Source organism: Centruroides vittatus, unplaced genomic scaffold (genome assembly GCF_030686945.1).
Source record: "Centruroides vittatus isolate TY-2023 unplaced genomic scaffold, ASM3068694v2 contig_602, whole genome shotgun sequence".
NCBI classification, from domain to species: Eukaryota; Metazoa; Arthropoda; class Arachnida; order Scorpiones; family Buthidae; genus Centruroides; species Centruroides vittatus.
Genome location: NW_027122368.1, coordinates 1074392 through 1099961, shown reverse-complemented (window position 1 = coordinate 1099961; position 25570 = coordinate 1074392). Strand labels below are relative to the sequence as shown.

General features: G+C 34.4%; 2 protein-coding genes across 2 annotated transcripts; one reads left to right on the top strand and one right to left on the bottom strand.

Annotated features, from left to right (window-relative positions):
* Positions 1–610: 610 nt before the first annotated feature.
* On the bottom strand, positions 611–1995 carry LOC136979284 (uncharacterized). Its single transcript, XM_067275226.1, has 2 exons — positions 1858–1995; positions 611–1662 (listed from the first exon to the last, which is right to left on the bottom strand). The coding sequence occupies exon 2, from the start codon at positions 1650–1652 to the stop codon at positions 654–656; it is 999 nt and encodes a 332-aa protein (XP_067131327.1). The 5' UTR covers positions 1653–1662; positions 1858–1995; the 3' UTR covers positions 611–653.
* A 5676-nt stretch (positions 1996–7671) lies between these two features.
* On the top strand, positions 7672–9321 carry LOC136979283 (BTB/POZ domain-containing protein 6-like). Its single transcript, XM_067275225.1, has 3 exons — positions 7672–7765; positions 7849–8095; positions 8159–9321. The coding sequence occupies exons 2-3, from the start codon at positions 7851–7853 to the stop codon at positions 9246–9248; spliced, it is 1335 nt and encodes a 444-aa protein (XP_067131326.1). The 5' UTR covers positions 7672–7765; positions 7849–7850; the 3' UTR covers positions 9249–9321.
* The last annotated feature ends 16249 nt before the right edge of the window (positions 9322–25570 follow it).

Here is a 25570-nt window from a genome sequence, read left to right as displayed (position 1 = left end):
CTACAGAAAATATGGAGGTCAACTGTAAATACCAGTAATGTATTGGTAATTTGTGTCAATATAGCAAATGATGATCTCATCAAATAATTAATGATAAAATATTTTTAAAGCCATTAAATGTGGAGTTAGATTTGGCATTTTTGGAAGCTGCTATTCTAATAATTGATTTTTCGCAACTCTCTCTGCCCTCTAGGCACTAATAGGGCCTTTTTAACAAGCCCATTTTGGATTCAACTAGGCCCACAATATCCCATTGTGGGCCGGGTGGTGAGGAACAAAACCATACTTTTTCGGATAGGCCATCATCAAAGTATTCCTGGAATTTTTTTACTCGTGTGGATTGATTCTGTGTTCCCCGGAGTGGTAGGCTGCCACCATAACTGCTCGGCCATCCGGCCATTTTAATTGTAAAATAAATGTAAAAATTAAAAAATTATATACCTTTAATACAACAAATCTTTTATTTTTTTTTTCGTTAACATCAAAAATTTCCTCTTACAACAAAATTGAGTTTAATATGTTTTTTAAATAGATGAAAATACATACTTTAAATATATCACAAATACATTAGATATGAATATGCTAAAACACAATAGAAAACAATAAAATTCTGATATAAATTACATTCATTTACAATAATATAAATAAATCTTTTAACTCTCTTGAAACAAAGAAACAAGACAACACACAGGATATTGCTGTAATGATTTCGCTGTGTTTCTAAAATCACTTTTTGTTTTATTTGATATTTTATGCCGTTTCATTAACGTAGAAAGTATGCTGCATACGGGATACGGATGCTCGGCATTAACGGACATTGTGTTCAAAGAATTGTCATCAGGTACGTCGTGTAATTCTTCCCATTGTGCATCTTCATTGTCATCAATGTGTAGGTTTTCTTTATCTTCGTCGGCAACTTCTACGGCAGGAACACACAGACTTATTTCACTATTTTGATCGTCTACGTCCGATTTAATTTCGGATATATCGAGTTCTTTGAGACCGGGGTTAACTTTCAAGGGTGTACTAGTTAATTGTTGTTTTGCATTGGTTAATGGAATGAACTCCACATCGTACTTGTTTGCAACATGCAATGTTCCCTCACTCTTTACTTGTTTGATGGCAATTTCTGAACAGTTTAAAGATTTCCAGTACTTAATTACGTGCTTATTTTCATTGAGATTGGCTTTCCCATGTGATAATTCGTTTGTTAAATTTGCTTCTAAATAATCTACAAATGAATATTTATTTATAGGCGATATACTAAGTGAACTTAATACGCCATCGTTACAAACACTCACATTTTTCATTGTAGAAAATTTTATATTCCCACTTTTATCGTATTCAACTTCATTAAAACTATGCTCGTAATTTGAAGTATCGTAAACATTACGCGGAAATTCAATAGATTCTCTGCTGCGATTAATTGATTCCTGTGATTCAGTAATCTCATTGCTTAAATCTGTTATACTCGTCCACTCATCATCACTTAAAGTTGATTCTTCTTTTAATTTCTTCGAAATTCCAGAATTTAAATCTTTCTTCTTATTTTTGGCAGGGAGAAGATTAAATGAAGAATTTGTCATTTTAGTTCTCCAAATATCTGTAGGGTTGTATCTATTCTTAATCCAATTCTTTGTCACTTTTGGCATCTTCTTCAATCTATATAAAAGATGGAATTGTGTAATGAACTTGTTTCATATTGTCTCTACTTATTAGCAATTTAGATTAGAAGGTTGTTAATCTGACACCTGAGGGACCAGATGGCCGGATGACCAATATCAACAGCGTTGTCGAAAGCTTGTATGGAACCCCCTTATGAGTCAATAAAAAAAAACCAGCGAAAGAACCACTCACTTGAAAAGGAAACAATTTCTTTCCTTTTTAAAACGGCATCGTCAGGATGGCGCAAGGTTCTAATTTGGAATCGCACGATTTTCGAACATATCGTAATTTCCACGTTGCCGTTGCTGATTGGAAGATTTTAAGAATATAAGGTGGAATTATAAATAAAATAAAATATAAGGCGACTTAAAAGTTGATATTTTCTCACTCTAAAAATGCTTCTGGAAATCTTTTATGGCTACCAACTACAATTCCAAAGTTATGTCGGATCTGTAAACAAGAAATAATAATACAGTAGAGCGTCGTTTATCCGAAAGCCGGTCAATCGAAACGTCGGTTAACCGAAAGCTTTCCAGTCGGACTGTGTCGCGCTGAATCGAACGTTTCTGATACTAGATTAACTTCTAAAGTATAATTTTTTGTTTTTATATTTTTCAATATATTTATTTTGTTTGTACAAAATAAAGAAATAATTTTTAACGATACAATAGCCTCGATTATTATTATTAAAAATTTTCGTTTGGCTTAAAATCGACGAAAATTCAACACGAAGCGACACGCAACGGAGAAAAATTCACCATCGGACAGGTTAAGGGTCGATTTACACACAACAGTGACGTGCCGGCACAGTGCGGTAAGCATCGATAAATATCACACATAGCCAATCAGAATTTCATGTACGACACTTGTATGATTGACAGAATACAGATCACGTGTGGTAAATAAAACTCTGGCTATGTGTGATATTTATCGATGTTTATGCACCAAACGATCACTGTGCCGGCACGTCACTGTTGTGTGTAAATCGACCCTAATATATTTTTTCGTACATAATCGGTTATTCGAACAACCCCAGTTCCCAATGGATTCGGATAAACGATGCTCTACTGTACAGTGAAACTGCCGTAAAAGGACACTCCCGAATAGTGGACACCCCTACTTAACGGGCATTTTTACAATCGCCAGACCCTTGAAATAAGACATCTCTTATATTTACTTCTAAATAACGGACACTGTCATTCATATCCAACCTTACGAAAATGTAGTCTCAAACTGTTCTATCTTACCTTGGCGAAGGTTGCATGCGAGAAAGAAGAATACTTTCAACCTGTATAGATCCTGGTGTGGCTCGTCCATGTAAAGGACACTTGGTACAGTACATGTGCTTGTTCGAGTGGCCAGTGGCGCGAAGCTATTGTTCGTGGGATTATGACTAAATGTCCCTAAGGCAGAAAACCCCTAGCCGCGGCAATGGAAGTCGTTGCAAGAGTAAAGGAGGATACACACCATTGTTGCCACGCCGATTAGCTTGCCATCGGTAGATTCCTTTTTTTTTTTTTTTTTTTAAACTCTTTCTGCCCTGTGGGCACTAAGAGGGCCTCTTTTAGTAGGCCCATTATGGGTTCGGCCAGGCCCACAATGGGGCGACCGGGTGGTGAGGGACGGGGCCCGACATATCCGAACGGACCACCCCCCGAAAAATTCCTGGGGATTATTCGACCCGTTCGGATTCGATCCCGGGTCCCCCAGAGCGGTAGGCTGCCACCTTTACCGCTCGGCCATCCGGCCGTAGATTCCTTAGGCAATTATCGGTAATTTTCGGTAGATCGACTTTTTGTGGCAGAAAAAGGGTTGCACATAAACAATAACGTGTTTTTTGTCATTTATTCTATTATAAACTATAAAACAATAAAAAAAACAAAAACTAACACAGAACACTTACGTAAAAAAAATAATTTACTAATGTGAATGTATGTCTCTTTAATCCGAATGAATAAATTCGGTAGACTTCCTTACAGCTTTCGGGTTAGGTACACCTTTATTGGAAATTACAAATGCATTTCGGGCCTATGTAGCGTTTATCTACACGCGCGTTTGTTTTTTGTTATTTTTATTTTTAATATTTCTGTAGCATTACACTGAGGAGGGGCTTAAACGCTACATAGGCCCGAAATGCATTTGTAATTTCCAATAAAGGTGTACCTAACCCGATAGCTGTAAGGAAGTCTACCGGATTTATTCATTCGGATTAAAGAGATATACATTCACATTATGTATATACAGCTACCACATCTGAAATTGAGAATAATTTACTAATTAAGTAGGTACATTTTGTCTTATTTTTCTAACGAAAAATTACTTTTTATTTTTCGGATATTAATAATAATAATAATTATTATTCAATATCTTCCGTTTCTATGTTGTTTAACACTCTATTTGTTATTTTTGAAATTAAATTATCTTTCACAGGAAAATCGTAACAGTAATTTTTTCCGACTACAGTGGTGCCTCACTAACGTACGCCTCGAATAACGGACGCTGCGAACAACGGACCTTCCGGCATAATTGGTGACTGCTCCATGGGTGCGTTCTTTAATAGCAGTCGCTCTGCGTCTCCGCTACTACGGGAGTGCGCTGCTGTTTGTAGGCATTTAGGAACGGTGAAAGAAAGAAAGAAGGCAGCGCTCGCACTATCGATAGTATCGTGATGGAGGAATCTATAATTCTAAAATATGAGCTTTTAAAGGCAAAAGAAGGGTCCCAATTGTAAAATTTAACCATAAAATGGATTATTTATTGAAAGAGCATTCAAAATAGCCATGAAAAAAATTAGAATGCCGGCTACCATTCGAAAAAAGTTTGTAAAGACACATCACTGCGTGCACTAACTTGCGCTTTCACAATTTCTAAATTTTCATTCATAAAAGCACATAATGGACCCGGAAACGAAACTATCTGAGCCATGGAGGACGCCATGTTGCTTTCCACCGTAAACTACTGCTACAAGCGGCCGTTTCTGCCGTTCGATGGCGCGCACTCCCACCAGAATTTAGGAACGCGTTCCGCAGGAATTTTTAAACGGATGTCGCTCGCGCAGAGTTACGCGGAAGAATAAAAGAACGCACCCTATGTTCATTTTTTATGATACAGTACGGTTATTTTATGCAGCGGAACGAATTAGATGTTTTAACATGTATTTCTATGGAAAAATGCGTTTCGTATAACGGACGTTTCACTTAACGGACGTGCACCTGGAACGGATTAATATTTCGCCAGAAAACTTGCACATCATTTGCTAAACGATTGTATTTCTTGATTATTTCTTAATAGTCTCCATTCGGAATGTAAACTTTGAAGCTCGCGATCAGTTATGAGATTAGGAAATAACAAAGCAACATCTGTAATTGTATGTATAGTCCCACTTTTAACAACGGTTGGGTTCAAAAAACTAAATTTTTTATACAGTTGTTTTTAAGAAGAAATCTAACAGTAATTTGGGTGCAGCCTTCAATGTAAATATCCAAACAACGTAGTCGAAAAAATTTAATCTGTTCATCTGTAAGGTTCAGTTACGTCATTGAAGCGATGACTTTCGCTCCAAAATACATGTTTTCTACAGCAAAATAATTTCTTGGATTTTTAAAATCAATATTTTCGATTGGAGTGGTTGTTATATAATTTCTTTAATAAAAATTTCTTTTTCGAATTATCGTCAATTTTTCGGTAGATTTGGTCTTCAATCAGTAGATCGGTAGACCGGAACCAAAATCGGTAGACGTGGCAACAGTGATGCACACATGCGGCGCGGCAAGGAAAAGCGGCAGAATGACTTCACTTTTTTGCCGCAGAGGTCTATTTCGTGCCGCTTTTCTCGTGCCGCGAAAGTTAGTCGAATTCTGTCTTTCGCGGCAGCCGCCGCCAAGACGCGTTTCTATCAGCCAATAACAGTTCGTCTGGTAGTCACGTGAGAAAGTACAATCACGTGGTGTTTTAATGGCGGAATGTTCGACGCAGTTAACAAAGATAACTAACATCAGAATAAAGAGGAAAGGATAATAAATTGAACACAAATTCTACACAAACAATCATATATAATTTAATTCAAAGAACAAAACAACCGAATCTTACTCAGAATAGTATTCTTTATCGAGAGACCATAATCGAGGAATAAGTATATTTTTGTAAGGGTCGCAAAAACGCGTAGAAGTGGTGAATAATTATAAAGTTCCAAAGTCGGATATTTCGAGAGTCAACTCGGGTCAGGAACATGTGTTGGTGATGCAGACCATACACGAAAGAAACTTTCTTAAAACTTATCCTAAAACAAACGCGACTCGATGACCAACGACCGAGGGGATGTCAACCAAGAGAGGAGTTTTGTCCAGGTGCTCGCAAACAAGTGTCGGGAGTGAGAAACAAAGGGGGGAAATTAGCCACCAGAACATAAGGCAGATTGGAGCCATAACGGCGTGAAATACGAGCGCGAACTTCAAAGGCTTTGTCAGCCCCTCTCGACCCGGATCGGTCTCGGGTTTCGGGAAAATCTTATAAAACCCCCGGATCTCAGGGTTGAAGGGCGGTTCTCCTCCAGACAGAGAGAGTTCGATCCTCCTTCATTCTTGGAAGAAGTGCGGCGGTTCTCCTCCAGACAGGCGGTTTCTTTCCAGTCGAGTCTGCACCAGTCAAGACTGTCCGAAGATCCCGGAAAAGGGGTTGCCATCTACAGAGGCCGACAGAACTCCTCTTCTACAACGAGACCACATCGCTTCATTCATCAGCGCCACAAAAGGACTGTCTTTGAAAACGACCTAGGAAGCCCGGAACGTTCCCAACGTCACCATACCTACATTGCCCTAACGGTCTAGATCGTGTTGTACCTCAATAATATGTAAGTTAACTTAGTAGTTAGAATAAACGGTTTTCTGTAAGACACTTGTCATCTTTGTCTCCTACCGCCACCACCCACATACGATTTCGACCCTAGGTTTTCCTGAAGCGTGATTAACTGTTTTCCCCTGGAAGTCGGCGACCTTACATATTGTACACCAGTTCTTTCTCGATCCAAGAAAATATCTTCCAATATAATCCAATATCTTCGTTCGAATCTTTGACAAAATCTTCTAGCTAAATAAAGCAAGCCGTACAAAACAAAACTTGTAAACACGTGGATAGCGACAGTGTCGGTATCGTTCGCCATCTTGAATACTGAACGCGTGCGCCGAAATGTAAGCGGATTGCCGCTTGTGTGATCGTGCTGCCGCGCGGCGAAGATGCGTTTGCGACACCGCTTTTCTTTGCCGCGCCGCATGTGTGTATCCTCCTTAATCCTGCGCGGTACGAGAGGAACCACAGGTTCAGACACTTTGTTACTTGGTCACTTGTTGCTAGGACGTCGGCGAGTGCGAAGCAAGAAAAACGAACGTATACCCCAGAATAGATTTGAACCATGGGGTACACTCTCGAGTGTCGACCACCCTGAACTTGTGCCCGGCTGAGATTTCCGTTAGCCGTAACAGAAGAGATTCCATTTCCGAAATGATAATTTTAGATTTAATTAACGGATGCCGTGCGAATATGTAAAGTAAAATGTAAAGTAAATGCTGAACTGTCTTTTATCACGCGGAGAATCAACACAAAACAGAGTTGACATAATCCAAGGTACTAAATAGTTCATTTAAAAGAACTGAAATACAGTAATTAATAAGCTTTTTGCTCGCATACATCTTGAGCTTCTTTAGTTGGCGCTGTAAAAAAAGTAAAATATAAAATAATTGAAATAGCCCAGATATAGTGATGCAGTTTAATCAAATTAGAGTGGATTGCAAAATACCTTGTAATTAACTATAACGATAATCCACCATCTACAGTAGCAAGGACTAAACAGCGACCTCTTTATGTAGTAAACAATTTTATTAATCCTTGCTGTACATAAATATAAACCACCAGGGCAGGCCCAGGAATTTTTGGGTCCCTGGGTGCGCCAAAAGCTCTTGGGCAGGCCCTGCAAACTACCACTTATGAATACAGTTGTCTGTATGCCATAACTGTTCTCTTCCAATTATTACGTGGAAGACTGGCGTAAAAATTAATTAAAACATTGTCGCAGAAAATTAATTATTGAAGAAAGACTATTTTAAAGGTAATTGAATAATATTTCTTAAAATACAACTATACCTATATTTAATGGTAGTGAATAATCGGTATGATGTGTTGTTTGTCTAGCTATGGCATGGCAACGTAATTTGACCACAGATACAGAAAGAAAGACTCATCTGTTATCCGGTCATCTGTCTGACGTTGTTATCTATGCAGGGAATGAGACGAAGAGAAAACATTTCAATGTACATAAATTGATACTCTCAATGTACAGCGAAGTGTTCGAAAATATGTTCTATGGGCCGGACAAAGTGAATGATTCCGAAATAAAGATCGACGACATCGATTGTCATAGCTTCGAATCTCTTTTGAGGTTTGTGTACCATTTAATATATATTTTATGTACGATTATAATATTACAACTTAATTTTTTCAGATTTATTTACACAGATAAAATGGTTGCCTGTTCGGAATTCGATAACATAACCCTGTATAAAGCCGCCCATAAATATCGTATTCAGTGTCTTGTAGAATTATGTCGGTCGAAACTAATGGCAAAGATGAAAGTGGCCCACGTCTGGCATATTTACGAGTTGGCACTAGAATATTCCGATAGAGATCTGGTGGAGAAATGCATAGAAGTTGTTTCAAAAGAGACTTCGGCCACTTTCAAGCTGAATTATTTTCTTAACATTAAGTTGGAGACTTTATGCGAATTGGTAACTTACGATTTAAAGTTGCTGACCGAAAACGATTTGTTCGAAGCTGTGATTCGCTGGGCAACCAACGTTTGTAGCAAGAATAAAGAAGATTGCAAACCTTGTAACTTGAGGAAGATTTTAGAGCCGGTGTTACGCCATATAAGATTTTTGAGTTTAACACGTTACAGTTTCGATGAAATGATTAAACAATGCGAAATACTCACAGAAGAAGAAACAAAGAAAATTAAAAGTGCCATAGAAAATCCCCAATACATTTCCGAACTTCCATCTTGGGTTTGCAGATGGAGAAAACCTCGATCTCTGTATAAAGTGTGTAAATATTCATGCAAACTCAATAATCCCATTCAGATTTGTCACCCAGTTATACAGAGCGAAATTTCCGTAACAGAATCCATTTATCTACACGGATTCGGTTTCTTTCTCATACCAAATCATCCAAGTCTATTCCTACCTCGCATTGTCGACGTCGTTGTTATCAACAAATCTTGCGAAGAAGTGGATATACGAGCGGAACTATACCATTGTAAACAAACTGGATTTTGCAGAGTTATGTTCTTCGACCCCTTTCCTTTAATCAAATCCGATTATTACAAAATCGTTTTTCCAATTTTAAATTTTCCAAAATACATAACGTGGTTGTTGTGTTTCGGCCCGCGACATTGCGAAACCCAAATTTTGGATAATGTCCAATTTCTATTCGATGGAGACAACGTGGAATGCGGGCAGAGACACATCCATCAATTATTCTATACTCTGATGACAAAGTCACCTTCAAAATGGTCTTCATCCGAGGAAAGTAGTTAAATTCAATTGAAGATTTTAAAACCATTATTTGATTTTTCAACTAAATTTATTAATAATAAAATTTTTAGAATATCAGTCGATTTTAGTCAATAAAAATTTAGAAATTCTTTAAAATTCAATATGTTTTGTTTCATTCTCTAGTGTGACTTATGCCATTCCTCAACAGTAAAGCATCTGATAAGAGAAAAAAAATAACCTTATTCCATGAAATATATTGTAGATCCTTAACTAATATTAATTTTAATTACAAAATAAATTTAATAGTGCTATATCTTTAATCGTTTTACTAGTACAACGGTCTACTACAACGCAACATTGCTTAATTAACAACTGTGCTCCACAGATGGCATCATGTTAAATATTAATAATTTGTTATCTATTACCGTTTATTCATTGCATAATTATAAAAAAAAATTCAGAAATAATATTCTTAAGCATGTAGTTATATTTACAGTTAATTAATGGTGTTAATTGTCAATGTAAATGATAATATTTAAAAAATAAACATCATCTGTGAACGGGGTCTTCGATCTCTGTCGATCGCGATCCATCAGTTGATGAACCTTCATTAAACGGTTGATTTTTACTTCAAAACAGAAATAATTTTATTGGGAAAAATATTTATTTTTTAACATTTAAATATAAAATATGTTATGTTTTTTCAAAATATTTCCTAAATATTAATCTTGTATTTATATTTCTGGCATTGGAGCCCGATTCTGTTTCGCAGTCGTCCACCCACTCATCAAGTTTTCTTTATGACGTTTTGATCAATAAATGTCTTTTAATAGTTATTAAAATTTTATTGTATAAGATTTTATTATCTTTTTATTTAAAAACTTCAAGAAATGTATGAAATAAATAGCTTAATTAAATATATTTTTAAAAATTTACTTAACTGGATATGTTACAAACTTTAAAATATCCTCCGTCTGTTTGTCTGACCTTCCGTAATCTGGAGAAGGGAAAGCCACGATCAGATATGTAAATTATCAAGATTAGACACCGAATAACTATTTATGAACTTCCGATCTAGAAGGGAAGTGACGTGATTTTAATTCAAAACTTTTCTTCTGTAATACTACGTTCGCACACAATCCACGACTCACTTCGATCTCGATTTACCTACAGTCTGGATTGTGACTGTCGCTAGTCGAACGTCGTGCTGTTCGCACTGGCAGTCAGCTTGAAAACAACCCGGCTAATACACGCGATGATAAAACTGACATAACTACGCGGTAAGTCACGAACATTAACAAACAAAAGGAAAATTTTAGTTAGAAATAAATACAGTGCTTTTTCTTGCCATTTATCTAACAATAGACAGATGTCATCGTCTCTCCAAATACAGTATTTTTTTTTTTATTTCTCTGTCGAGAGCTCGACATGTATTCCGTCGCCATTTTGTATTTTCTCGCGAGCGTGGGATTGTGGAATCTCTCTTATGACTGGATCTAGTTTCAAGAACTCTCTTGAGTCAATCGCGATTGAAACAGTCGAGGGTAGGAGAACCAAGGCATAGTCGCCGACCTTGGTCACAATCCAGATTGAAATGCTCGATGCGAACAGGGTATAAGGAGTTAGATAGATGAATGGCACAACTCTGCTGCTAACAGAAGCAAGACACTGCTAATTTAAGGTGGAGAGGATATATTTATATTAAATAAGTTAAAAATATGATTAAAAGTTGTGACAATTATTTATTGTGACGATGTCACAATAAATAATTGCTCGTACGTTTATATAATCGTACGAGTTTGCGCAAATAGCTATTTACTCATATAAGATGCTTCGTATATAAGATCAATGTTAATGGCATTGTGGATAGATCTCGGGTCACTCGCATCCAATGAGGGTGAAGCCATGTTATATCCGATGTTGCTGCTGAGTCTGTACTCCGTTTCTATAGAAACGTCCAACACTTGCGACGAAGTGGTCGATAGGTGCACAGAGGAGATGCCGTGTGGGATGACACTTCACAACTACCGCATCAATTGTCAACGAGAGAGATACGGCTCGATCCGGGAATGTTCGGAGTTCTGTCTCAAGTCGGTCATCGCGCTGGCCACCACACCCCAGGGGTACGATTTGTGGGATTGCGAGTGTGGGAGCGACGTCTACTGTCATACCGTACGTAACAGAACTCGGTGGTGTTGGAATCCCGCCGGAAGGACGCGAGTGGAAAGTACCCCCGTGGATTTAAATCGGCCCTGTCGATTTGTCGCGCTGATTCGGTGTGTCTAGAAGCTTATTATTACTACAAGAGACTGTGCAGAGGGATGTTGAAGGTGAGAAGTGCACCAGACGTTGTGATTACAGCATTTCCGTTCTAAACAGGCAAACGTCGGGGTGGAGATTGAAGGATTGTATCTGTACGGACGACAATTGCAGAGAAGAAAGATCCAAACGGACCCGTCTATGTGTTACTATGGGTGTTTCTTCTCGTTATTGCGTTAGAATTATTTTATTAATGTTCGAATTAATTGCTTTATCCATGTCTTATTTGTTACGTTAACGTTATATTTTTTATTTCTTTAAAATATTTTGAACATCCATCCAAATAACTTTAAAATATAAATTGTTTCTTTATAAAACTAACGAAATTAGTAAACTGTAAAGAGAAAATATTAGATAAACGTGTCAAGTGCAAGTTATTCTTATTACCGTTAATTATTAAGAACATTAAAAGTAAATATTAGAATTAATTTTAAATTAATTGTATAATAATCAGCACATAAACGTCGGGTATTTTCCTGTTGCGTAGGATAGAAGTGGACTACTTAAGGAACCACGGGACAGCAAGAAAATAAAAAATAAAACATAATTTATTTACACATTTATTACAAAGCGAAATACAGTGAAACCTCGCTTAACGAGCATGATTCGTTCTGGAACCTCACTCGTAATGCGAAACATTTGTAAAGTAAAACAATTTACGCAAGTAAATACTCAAATAGCGTATTTACTTGCGTATAAGACGAGGTTTTTGTTCATTTTTCACTGCTACAAAAACCAGGACGTTCTATACGCGCGAGTGAACGATCCTTTGTGTTTTTGCAATAATTTTTGTGTTTTAAAGAGATGATTCGAAAATAGCCGGTCACGTAGCAATGATTATAAATGTAGTTATTTCATATTTGTTTAAATTGGTCAAGATAACATGGTTGTTTGCCTTAATATGTGCATTTGATGATAATTCATTTGTGATTAAACGAAATAAAATTAGAATTGTATTAATAAATATAATTTTCTTTATATTGATCTTTAAAGTCACACCTCGTTCTATATGCGAGATCGTCTTATACGCGAGTAAATACGGTATTTTACGTATAACGTTTATTCAAAGAAAATTATACAATATACATTGTTAAGGAGCGTAAATCATCATCATCTTTTCTTCTAGCACTGAATGAACCAACGTGGAATGCAAATTCTATTTGCAGGAAACAAAAAAATCACAGATAACAGCATGACGAAGCATACCCACAATCCAGAACTTCCCTTCTCCTTATCACTCGTTACAAGAAAAAAGCTTCTCGTTAAGCGAGTCACTTTAAAATATTTGATTTACTCGTTATGCAAGTCACTCGTTAAGCGATGTTTTACTGTATAATAGATTCCTCAATTCACAAAAAAGGAAACCGAACATTTCAATTATAAAATGGCCACAGGTTCTACTCCCACCCGTGTAACGTAAAATTGTGGATCATTAAAAGAAACACTGGGTATATGTAAAGTAAAATGATCTCCGAAGCAACGCTAAACAATGTAAAGTTGTCCATAATTGCCGCGAGGATGTGCATGCGGTTGCTCCAAATCACGATTGATTGCTAACCAGAACTGTGAACACAGACGTTACCTTTTCTAAACTTTGATATATAATAAATAAAATACCACAAAACACATTATTATCCACGAATCTAAAACATCACATGACTATTGTAACAAACATTTCCGAAGAGAGTAAAATTATTGAAAAACGACGAGTCTTCGCGCCCACAAAATCGATCAAGGTTTACAATACCACCAGGCCGATAGGTATCACGACGCAACACGCCACGACAGTGCTGCCAACCTTTTACACTTTACAACGCTTTACATCCGGCTTCACCTAGATTCCTGGATTGCCCTACTCTTTCCCAAAGAATTTCGAACGGTGGTAATTCATAAGGCTGTTGACCTCCTCATACACGAAGACTTTTGAATATTTACACCACAAAAATACAGTAAAATTCAAGAAATGTGGTTTCACTAACGCATAACTTTCATCACAAGGAAATATATGGTTTTTATTTCTTCGGTGCAAATTATGAACATTTCTATTAATAATTAACAAGCATATATTTTAAAATATATGCACCCCACCTCAAATTAGTACGGCTTGCCCCTGTACATCATACTTTTCCTGTTTGCAATACGGTCGCGCGGACATCCATGTCACTCTTTTTGGGGAAAATATTTGAATTGAAATAACATGACTTCCAGTTTGTACCGATTGTTTATATATAATTAATTAGTGCCTCCTGTTCCTAATCTTTTCAGAAATAGTCTTGGCTTTCATGTATCTAATTCCGTTCTCCAGATTAAGGAAGGACAGACAGCCAGACGACAGCGGGAATTTATAGGCCTACAATATTTCCAAATTGCAGCCGAATAAAGAAATATCACAGGTATTTTGGTAACACTCGTCGCAATTTAATTTGGTTATTTTTAATCTTCTTCAATTATCAGTCAATTCAATGATCATTTCTTTCTAATTTTAGATGAAATTTAATCCATTTTTTAAATTTTATTCCAGGGTTTTTTTATCTGAAAAATTGAAAAAGAAATCTATTTTTAGTTCTTTTAGTTCGATCGTTGCCGGATAAAAATAGAAAAAAGTAAAAATTAATGATTAAAAACATGCAATTAACCGACTCTGTATATATAATGTCGATGTATATATAATCCAAGTAAACAATCCGATTTCTTTTTTATTTAAATTCAAAACAAAAGTTGAATTGTTTGAATCATATAAATCGAAAGGAATATCCCTGGCAAAAGAAATAAAATGGTTTTATATAATTTATTCATATATTTTTATTTGAAAATTCCTAGAAACAGCAAGAAGCTCACGAGAAATGTTATGTTATTTAGAACAACAAGAACTTCACAGGATCAATAAGAATATTTGAAAAGGTCAAAGTTCGAAGCTAATAAGTATATTTTACTTTGTTTCTCTATAATAGAATTTTCACATATTGACAGACTACACTTTTTTACTTTCCTGGCTGTTACGTATACATAGAAGGGAAAGTATTGTAATCGTGTTAAATTTGACCCTCCGAATTTTTGGCAAATTTTCGCGTTTTGAGACCATTAAACCCAGAAAAGTAAAAAAACGAAAAAAATTCCGCGGACGTGTGTGTGTGTGACTAAAAATCTTGTAACACATCTTTCTTTTAGACTCCATTGTTATCACTGTCAATATTTAATAATACTATTTGAATTTTTGCCATCCTACATTTTCCTATTCTGTATGTCAACATCTGTCATTATCTGCCTGTAAACATGATTCTAAATATTAATCCTTTCAACCCAGTGGAGTAGCTGCATATTCAGCGCCCTGGAACAAGTCGAATCGGTGCGCCCCTTGTTCCTCGGATGAGGTCTCGCAAAATTTTTTTTCAATATTTAATTTAAAAACATATCTAATTATTTCGATTTTAAACCTTACTCAATAACAATCTATTTGAGATTCAAAGCATTTTAACAATAAGAACTTTAACTTAATAAATCTTATAATATAATCGAGATAGGTTGATGATAATAATAATAATATGCGCTGAGCCCAAACAGCTAGGAGTCGAAAGCTGAAATTTGGTACACAGCCAGGATATGCCCTGTCAATGCACCATAAGAAGGGAATTGTCAAACGGATTCAAATCTAATAGTTAAATGATAAATTACTAAATCCAAAAATTTTTTTACAGATGTTTTCACAAATTTTTATTTTGCGCTTCGTAACTTGGCGCTCTCATGATTCGTGTGCCTGGAGCAGTTTGCTCTAACTGCTCCACGGTAGCTACGCCCCTGTTTTTACCTCTATGTCCTTAACGTTTTACTTTTTTGTTTCTACATTGTTTATAAATAAGGCTTATAATATAATAAGCCTTATTTATAAATAGGACTTATTATACCTGATGTCGTTTCTGATTATCAAATAGAGAAAGTTGAAGTTTTCCTTTATCAGTAACAACAGCCATACAAGATCGCTTGAATGTATTCAATAAGAAAGATTAAACTGAAATTTAGTGCATTTTATAATTACAATATCTATCAGCACCTGTTCCTAACTAATTTGGGGGTTCCGAGTTTGGATCGGAGGTTTGTTTTTTCCAGAAAGCTCTAGAATTTTTGCAATCCATAAACGTTAAAATTTCAATTTTTCATGTTTAACTCGTTGATTTCTTTGCATACGTGGATAGATATTTGACGAAACACTCTCAAATTCAACTGGGCATTGAACATTAAATTGCAACATAGTCTACATGTCGGTGTGGTAAAAAATAGAAACACAGATAAACATCAACTGATTGCTACATAACACATTTGGTCCTTCACTGGGGGCTAAGCGCAAGTACATACGATCGAAGCAGTAATTTGCATTTCAAACTCTTGAGATTTTTACCTATTTCAGGGTAATCCCATTTAATGCCCAGCAGTAGTCTGCCATCATATGTTTGTCCCATCTCCCTTGGTAGCGCTCTTACATAATCTTCAGGTCCTGGTGAAACAGTTTACGTTGTTGGTCACTAACGGGTCCTAAGTTCTCAGGGAATCTAAGTTCTCAAGATGACTTGTAGGAAATGCAGTTTGGCCCTCATGTTACATCCTAGATCATGAAATGCTGAAAACATATTAATGACGAGAGTTTTATAGTTAGCAGCCTTTTCATTGCCAAGAAAGTTTTCCATTACCCACTTCCAACGATGCAACTCTTTCTTTGTTGTTCATATTTTAGACAAATTGTTGGTCGCGAAAAAGTGTACGAATCTGGGACCCATCGAACATACCTGTCTTGGTCTTCTCAAGCGACAAAGCAGGGAGAGAACCGACTATATGTTGGAAGCATTCACCATCTCTATTTGATGCCTTCACGAACTGTTTAACCAACCCCAGTTTGATATACGGTGAAGAAAAATTGAACTCTTTTTCGAAAATGATTCGTTGGACAATGTTATTATTGCTTTTATAACTTCATATTTTAATACACATAATTTCCTGCATATGCTGTCTTTCAGTAAACATGTTTCAGTTTTTGAAGTAACAGTTTTAGTAAAATTGAATAATACAGTATCGGGTTATTATAGAGATTTCTTTTAAATATTTTGTTGTTGGATGAAAACAAAGATCCAGTATATAAACTGCTTTAATATTTAACACATATTCTAAAATGTTTACAGTATGCAGCATTAAAGTGGTTTAAATTAACCTTGTTTAATTTAAAACCACTTTACAACGTCAAAACACGCTTCTCAGATCAGTACATGTCTATGGACTGTTTGTGGTAAAGTTTTAGTTTTCTTACATTATGTAACTTATTAAACAGAATAAATGTTATAATATGTTGTTTGTGGACTAAAAACACACTTTAAAATTTAAAATAAAATATAGTAATTGAAATGAAAACTTCCATTCATTTAAATTAATATTTCATAATAATTGAGAGTAATGAAACAGTACAAATTGCATATTCTGATGAATAATTGTTGCTTCGTAATCATTTTATTACAAAATAAACGATAAATAAGGTTAAAGTTGATATTTCTATTTCTTGGTATTGTCTACTCTTTAATAAGTTTTTTTATAAATATACTTATTTAATTTTCTGTAAAAATAATTAAATTTAGTTTATACGCACAACTTCCCACATTTAGAAATCTGGTTAATGTTACCTATGGTATCCAAGATGGCGACGGGGAAATTTTTCTACCCTACAGTCTAGACGGCGGTAGGGATTTTTTCCCCCGCCCGTCTATTGCACGCGGCGACCGCGAATTTTTTTCTTTCTACCGTACATTTAAACGGCGACGGGAAAGTTATTTCTACCCGACGGTCTATATTAAGAATACTAAAAAACACGACCGAAAAAACATGAGCACTTACTTTGTTACTTTGAGCATTTCCTCTTTTTCTTCGTTTCCCGTCGACTGAACTTGATTCTCCGGCATGAGAAGAGGATCTCTTTTGCGCTTTTCTTTTAACAATGTTGTCGTTTTTTTCCACCTTTTTCTTCTTGGCAATAGGTGCGGGAGCGGACAGCGAGCGGCCACTGTTTTGCCGACGCCTCCTATTTTAAACGATGTCGTATTGTGTAAGGACACTAACAGAACGAAACGTACGTGGTTAGCCCAGTCTATTCATACCTTTTTAGAATAACACCCGAGGAAATTGCCGAATTACTCGTCGTGCACTCTAAACCAATATAGTGCCATATGAATACCAACAGATTGGCCCACGAAACATTGCCGCATTTCCCTTCGAACGTTCCATCGAAAGCCGAACTATTCCGCCTGCATTTTCGGCAACGCATCGCGCAGGAATTCCGGTCGCTGCGATAAATCAATTTGCATGTTCGGCCGCATTCCTCGCAAACTTCCTCGGCGTGTTGGAGGCCTGATTTTACGGCGAATTTCAGTCCGCCATCAATTCTTTCGTCTAATCCCAACTCGGATTACTCCGCTTCGATTAACTGATAAAAACGTCGTCCAGTACACTGTTTCCAAAATCCGTCCGATTCTAAATCACAATCAGCCACAACTCGGTTGCGAAATATCTATTCCAAAAATCACAGAAAACGCTTAGCCAACTTTTCGATATAAACAACTTTTCCAAAAGCCGAAATTCGCAAATAAAATTAACGACATTACAAATTACCTCGTAATAGAAAAATTCCAAAAGTAAGAAAAAATCCACGAAATCTCTCGGCACGACAACACGCCCACTCCTACTCGGATGAAAAATTTGCATAATTTTTCCGATAACACGCAATTCGAAGAATCAAAGCGCCCTCTACGGATATCTTTAGTTGATGACGAAATCATGACGAAATCCCGGTCGCCATCTGGAAACGAGAGTGAAAAAATTTCCCCACAGCGCTCTAGAATTTCCCCGTCGGCCTCTAAAATTTCCCCGTCGCCATCTTGGCTACCATAGGTAACATTAACCAGAAATCGTCTTATTATCTTTTGCAAACACTTTTTAAAGTTTACTTGACATAATATATAAGGTTTGTGATAATGGAATTCTTTTATCGATCTAATTTTAATTTGTAAAAATGTTTACTCCGAGTTCTTATTTGCAGTTTGTGTAATGCAAAAAACAAATGCATGTCAATATAGAAAATTAAATTTGTTCTTATTTTAACAAATATCTCCAACATCTTTAATTTACTGTATATAAAACACATTGTAAAAATACAAAGCATTAAAGACCAATACGAATACGTTAATCTTTGTCTTGTCTGTCGTTCTCTTTCAACGTGGCAGGAACACGATCCATACAGCCCAGTCGACCTTTCTTTTTAGGTTAATTTTCTCCGCCTAAATTTATTTAAATCGGGTAAAACGTTCCTTGACTATGCATTCCATCAATAAAATTTTTTACGTTGTAAAGAAAAATTTTTAGAAATTCGGGACGAAATATATTTATATAAAATACTGATTTTCTTTTAGAATTTTCTTTTATTAAATAAATTTATTCCCGTACTGTATCATACAAACCATTGACACCTTTTTATTTTGAAACCAATTCACTTAGAGCCTTTAATTATATGTCAGAGTAGCCTCTAAATGAAAAGATACTCTATTTGAAATTATAAAATGAATTTCGTGGCTCCAAATATAAGGAGTGAAATCTATACCGTGACTTGTATTCGTATACAGGTAGTTCTGCTTCTGGAACTGGTCGAATTGCGAAAGAATTCGGACGGAACGGTTTGTCGAAATTGCTTACTTAGCTGTTGAATTCGAAACCATCCAGTCCAACAGCTAAGTAATATATAGAGATAATAGAAAACTTGTCTCTATTTTTACCTTTTGGTCGATCTTCACCAAATCTTTCTTGCTTATTCTCTGTGACTTTGAGATAAAATAATACCGTTTCCGTTAAATATAGACTACCGCCAATTGTATACTTATTCGAATTTTGAAAAATTCGATGAGATTTGATTTCATTATTTTAGTTTTATTCAATTGTGGATCATTTATTTTCAGATCTGTCTGCTAGTAAAAAACAACTATTGTACTTAATGAAGAACTAGAGCACGTGACTTGTTTTGCCCGTATTCTAGAAAATTGTAATTATTATTCGATGTTACCCCCAAATTGTATTCAAGATCCTACAACTATTTTTACCGTCACATTCGATATCGATCGCGTACAAATTCTGCATAGCGACGGTCATTGGATTTTCTCTTATTACATCTGATTATTGCTCTGTTATTATCTATATTCTTATTACGCAAAACGTATTCTGTATATCCACGGAACTCAATGTATTCTTACGTAGTTTCTATCCTCGTATTATTACTGGCACCTGTGAACTTTCCAAGATCTTTACAACGATTGTTCCACTAAATTTCCAAGAGTACAGTAACGACCAAATAGAGTCGCGTAAGTAGTTTTCATTTACACTATTCTTGTATTTCAAGAGTTGTAGAAACAAAATCGAAGTTTAACTTATATATAGGCCTATATATATTTTTTTATGTAAGATGATTTTACTAGTTTTAAATGAATGAAAATATATTCTGTTTAAAGATAAAAAATCAAATTGCCGCTGATTACGACTGCAATTTCCCTCAGAATATGAAGTTATTTTGAATTTTTCATTCTTATATATTTATATATTGAAACACTTCAATAAAAATGAAATTATAAAGATCTTCAATTATTGGAAATAATATATTATGTATTCTTTTATTCATTCATTAAACTTAAATGATAATATAAATAAACAATAACGTGTATCAATGTAACCCAAATAAACAAAATAAAAATAAATAGAATAGTTTAATTTTATAAATCGAAAGACATTTTCTTGGCATTTGAATAAGAATCATTTCGTATAATTTATTCAAATATTTTTGTTGGAAAGTTTCGAGAAACTTTCCACCAAAAATAAACGACGGAATCATTAAAAATGCAGAATGTTCAATATCACAAATATTTTGCTTCGTTTATTTACTAAAAAAGGGTCTTAATACAATAGAATTTTGTGTATTTTGTTTATTATCTCGGGATGGGAGTAAAGATTAGAAACGAGATTTGGCTCGGTGGCTCGTGTATAAAATGCATCGATGCTATTAAATTTTGATGATTAAGATCCGAGAAGGTGGAATGTAGACGGGTGTGGTGTCATAGCTCGACAGGGGTCTTAATGAAGATTTCACTTGTTACTAGCATTTAGAATTTTATATAAAACTCACCTCGACCCTAAAAATCAAGCCTTTTAACACTTTATAATAACTAACAAAATATCAGTTTCTATAACAAAATCTCGTAACAGATACCTCCACACATGTACTTTTATTTATTATAATTAATAATATAAAAGTTATTTTTTATATACAATGTTAGAAAAACCTAGAAATTTGCGCAATTCGATGCTAGATTTTTTTTTACAATTGAAGATTGGTTTGTAGTTAATTAATTCGACAAATTAATTAACTTCAAACCAATCTTCTATTCTAAAACTCAAAAATATTTAAAAACTATGAAGTAATTAATGATAAAACGAAAAATTCATTTCTTTCTCGTTTTCCTTTCGGAGATTGAATAAGAAAGAAGAATGATGCTTATCCCATTGTTAATGTAAACACACTTAGACTTAACTCACAGATCTAAGACAAAAAGTATGTAATTAAATATTTAATTTTTAGATTTAAATCTTACTTCAAAACGAAAAATATTCTACGTTTAATAATAACATTAAAAAGGATTTTATTTTTCAGCAAAAATAATTTCTATTTAATCTACTTAAGAGAAATCTGTAGAAGTGTAACAACTTGCATCGATCATTCTCTAAACTTGGCTCGGAGCGTAAAGTATAAATTTCAACACGTTATTTACCAAGAAATTAAGAAAAAATTATGAAATAACGAATTATAACATTATAGAAATTTAAATCAACGAATTAATTTGATAATTTTCAAAAAATTAATATGTATTTCCTTGTAAATTAACTACGTAAAAAATAATAAAATATAAGGAAAGACAGTAAAGTACTGTATGTAATTAAATGCGAGATTTATAAAATATTGAAACTACTTGAACACAAGGTGTACAAATAGACGCTGGGAGTCTTTAACATTACTCTTTATTCGGCAATATCTACGCGTTTCGGGCACATAATATTAATCAATCATTTTTATTAATATTATTATTTGACTTTTTATAATTTGAAAACTCTCTTTAAATTTTCAATGTATCAATTTTTTTCCTTTGCGGAAAATCCTTACTTTCGCTTTCTTAATATTGCAATTATTTATTGTGCAATCATCGTAAAAGATTGAGTTTACTCTTCTATATTTTAAATCGGCGACGTCTTCTTTAAGTCTTACTCTTGCTTTGTTTTTGTTTGTCTTTGTAATCTTTCGGCTTTTCACAAGTACATGGTATGGAATAAACTACATTTGTTGTGCTGCACACATCTTATTACATTGTTCGAGCTTTATTTTATTTGTTCTCTTTCGCATTTTTTCGTAGGTTGGAGCTAGTTTTATATTTACTTTGTTAAGATCTTCGTTTATTTAATCAACAGAACAAACAACGAAACAAAGACACCAACATAAAATATGTAGTTTCCCCTTATATCCGAAGTATTTTTGAAGATATAAATAATTTCTATATAAATTCTCTACAACGATTAATAATATCGATTAGCAAACAAACGAAATTTTAGTACAATCGAAAAAACAACACCAGAAGAACACCCGTGAATATTTATTCTGAAAACTGAAGACAAAAATATAGAACTAAAGATTTATTTTGAAGCAGACGTGTAGGTTATAATACTCGAATTATTTGCTTACCAACATAATGCTGTTATTAATTAAATAAATATAATAATTGAGCAGGTATTATATGAGCAGATGATAATGGCTCAATAAGTAAGTCGTAAGTAGGCCTTCACGTAACATAATAATAGTTTATATAATATTTCAAGCCTTACAATAAGTAGCAAAAACTGATTCAGTTTCGTTAGAAATAATCACTTGTTATAAATACAAATGTATATATATATATATACGTGTTTGTGCCTATACGTCACTCTGCAGTCAAAACTACACATCGCACATAAATGGTGTTTGTGTGTGGTAGTAGCCCCAAGTCTCCTATCGTGCACTATAGTAGTTATGTCTCGATAGGTATAAGGGTGTGAGAGATATGGTTGACTTCGAAAATGTGTGACCCTTCAATGAGTATATTCCAGAACCTAGAAGTGAAATTTGGTACACAGTTAGGGTACGTCACGAAAACGCACACTAAGAAAAGATTTTTCAAAATCCTCCCTCGGGGGAGAGGGAGAGCATTAAGCCATAACCTGAAGAACGGCTTCTACTGTACTATTTTAGATGCGATTTTTTTATTTTTAATTACGTTTAGTCTTCATTGAGTACTTAGGGGCATTAAATTGATAACATTTTAGACATTGTTATAAATATTTTTTATATATTTCGATTGTTTAACCAAATGTTCGAACCGTTTTAAATTCGAATTTCTTCTTGCATATTGCTTCAATTATAGAACGAAGCGAATACTTGCAGCTAAAAGTCAAATTAAAAACAGTTCGTTTGATTTTCAGCAATTGTCATCATTCTCAGCGGTAGGTGTTAAATAACAATTAGGCCCTATTATCGTTGTTGAAGTATTGAATGTAAATACGCTTTGCTTGCAAAATCCGCGTGAACGAAGCCGCGGGTAATAGCTAGTATTGTTATAAAATCTATTTCTCTAAAGTATGTGACAATGCCGGGCAGCAATTTCTCGTCACAATGCTCTTAAGTTTAGTAGTGTCTTGCGCCTATCATCACAGTTTCCTGTCAACAATAGAGTCATGCCTGTCATGTATATAAACTCCATTCGGGAGAAAATATTTCAATCCAAACAACGTCACTTCCGATTCGAAGCAAAAGTTCTTGTACAGTTAATCGGACTTCCCTGGACATAGGATTTCCACATCTTAGCTTGACTTTCGTCCATGTAACACAGTTATCGAGATAAAGAAAGGACAGACAACCAATGCGAGTTTATAGTTGTACAATTTTTTCACATCGCAGCTCAATAATACCTTTTTAAGTAACTTCAACTAGAAGTTTCCAATTCTTCTCTGTTCTAGATACTTTTACAGAATTTTCCATTCTGAAATGAAACTAAAGATCTATGGGAATCTAAACTTATAAAAACCTTTTTCTATTTATAAAATTGTAGAAATGATAATAGAAATATGAAACATTAAACAGTGAAAGATGGGGGCGAGGATACTAATTACCTAGTGCATTTTTGTATTTTATTGATCTCTTGTTTAATAACCGAAGTACCATGTATTGTGATGCTATTGTTAAAGGAAATGAGAGAGAGAGAGTTTCAAAATTCCTTTTTGTTATTATAAGTATTTGAATATAAGACTGGAGATAAAAAACAAGAATATGACGATTTTAGTTTCTGTAATCCAAATTCTTGGTAGACAAATCTCACAGCAATTTAAAACTTATTGGCAAATTAAATTAATTTTGTAAAGACTACATCAAATGCATTTCGGGCTGGTGTAATATCTTCCAGTCCCTCTTCAGTGCTAAAACAATAACAAAAAACGTAAAATGTTTAACTAAAACACGACATGGATGTATAGCTACACCATAACTATATACTTTGGAGAAAAAAAAAAGTTTATAGTTATTCTCCAAAGTATATAGTTATGGTGTAGCTATACATCCATGTCGTGTTTTAGTTAAACATTTTACGTTTTTTCTCATTTCTCATTTTCTCATTTTCTCATTTCCTTTAACAATAGCATCACAATACATGGTACATCGGTTATTAAACAACAAGAGATCAATAAAATACAAAAATGCACTAGGTAATTAGTATCCTCGCCCCCATCTTTCACTGTTTAACGTTTCATATTTCTATTATCATTTCTACAATTTTATAAATAGAAAAAGGTTTTTATAAGTTTAGATTCCCATAGATCTTTAGTTTCATTTCAGAATGGAAAATTCTGTAAAAGTATCTAGAACAGAGAAGAATTGGAAACTTCTAGTTGAAGTTACTTAAAAAGGTATTATTGAGCTGCGATGTGAAAAAATTGTACAACTATAAACTCGCATTGGTTGTCTGTCCTTTCTTTATCTCGAGAACGCTGTTACATAGATGAAAGTCAAGCTTAGATGTGGAAATCCTATTAAAACTATAACTTATATAAACTATTATTATGTTACGAGTAGGCGTACTAGTGACTTACCTATTGAGCCATTATCATCTGCTCATGTAATACCGGCAAAATTATTATATTTATTTAATTAATAACAGGATTCTGTCGGTAAGCAAATAATTCGAGTAGTAAAAACGATGCGTATTTTTAATACTTGAATTGGCTCCAAAATAAAGCTTTAATTCTATATTTTTTTCTGAAGTTTTCAGAAGAAATATTCACGGGTGTTTTGTCTGGTGTTGTTTTATCATTATACTAAAATTTCGTTTGTTTGCTAATCGATATTATTAATCGTTGTACAGAATTTACATATAAATTATTTATTTCTTCAAAAATACTTCGGATATAAGGGGAAGCTACATATTTTATGTTGGTGTCTTTGTTTCGTTGTTTGTTCTGTTGATTAAATAAACGAAGATCTTAACAAAGTAAATAAATATAAAACTAGCTCCAACCTACGAAAAACTGCGAAAGGGAACAAATAAAATAAAGCTCGAACAAGGTAATAAGATATACGCAGCACAACAAATGTAGTTTATTCCATCGGGATAACTACATCTCGGCAATAATGGTTTCAGAAGTACAGTACATACCATGTACTTGTGAAAAGCCGAAAGATTACAAAGAGAAACAAAAACAAAGCAAAAGTAAGATTTAAAGAAGACGTCGCCGATTTGAAATATAGAAGAGTAAACTTAGTCTTTTACCATGTTTGTTAATATCACAATTATTTATTGTACAAACAGAAAGTAAGGATTTTACAGAAAGGGAGAAATTGGTAAATAGAAAATTTAAAGCGAGTTTTTAAATTATAAAAAAGTCAAAAAATAACATTAATAAAAATT

Coding starts and splice junctions, on each gene's coding strand:
- LOC136979284 (XM_067275226.1), bottom strand. CDS start 1,652: ATGCCAAAAGTGACAAAGAATTGGATTAAGAATAGATACAACCCTACA.
- LOC136979283 (XM_067275225.1), top strand. CDS start 7,851: ATGGCATGGCAACGTAATTTGACCACAGATACAGAAAGAAAGACTCAT. Junction 8,096..8,158: donor AGCTTCGAATCTCTTTTGAG/GTTTGTGTACCA, acceptor TAATTTTTTCAG/ATTTATTTACACAGATAAAA.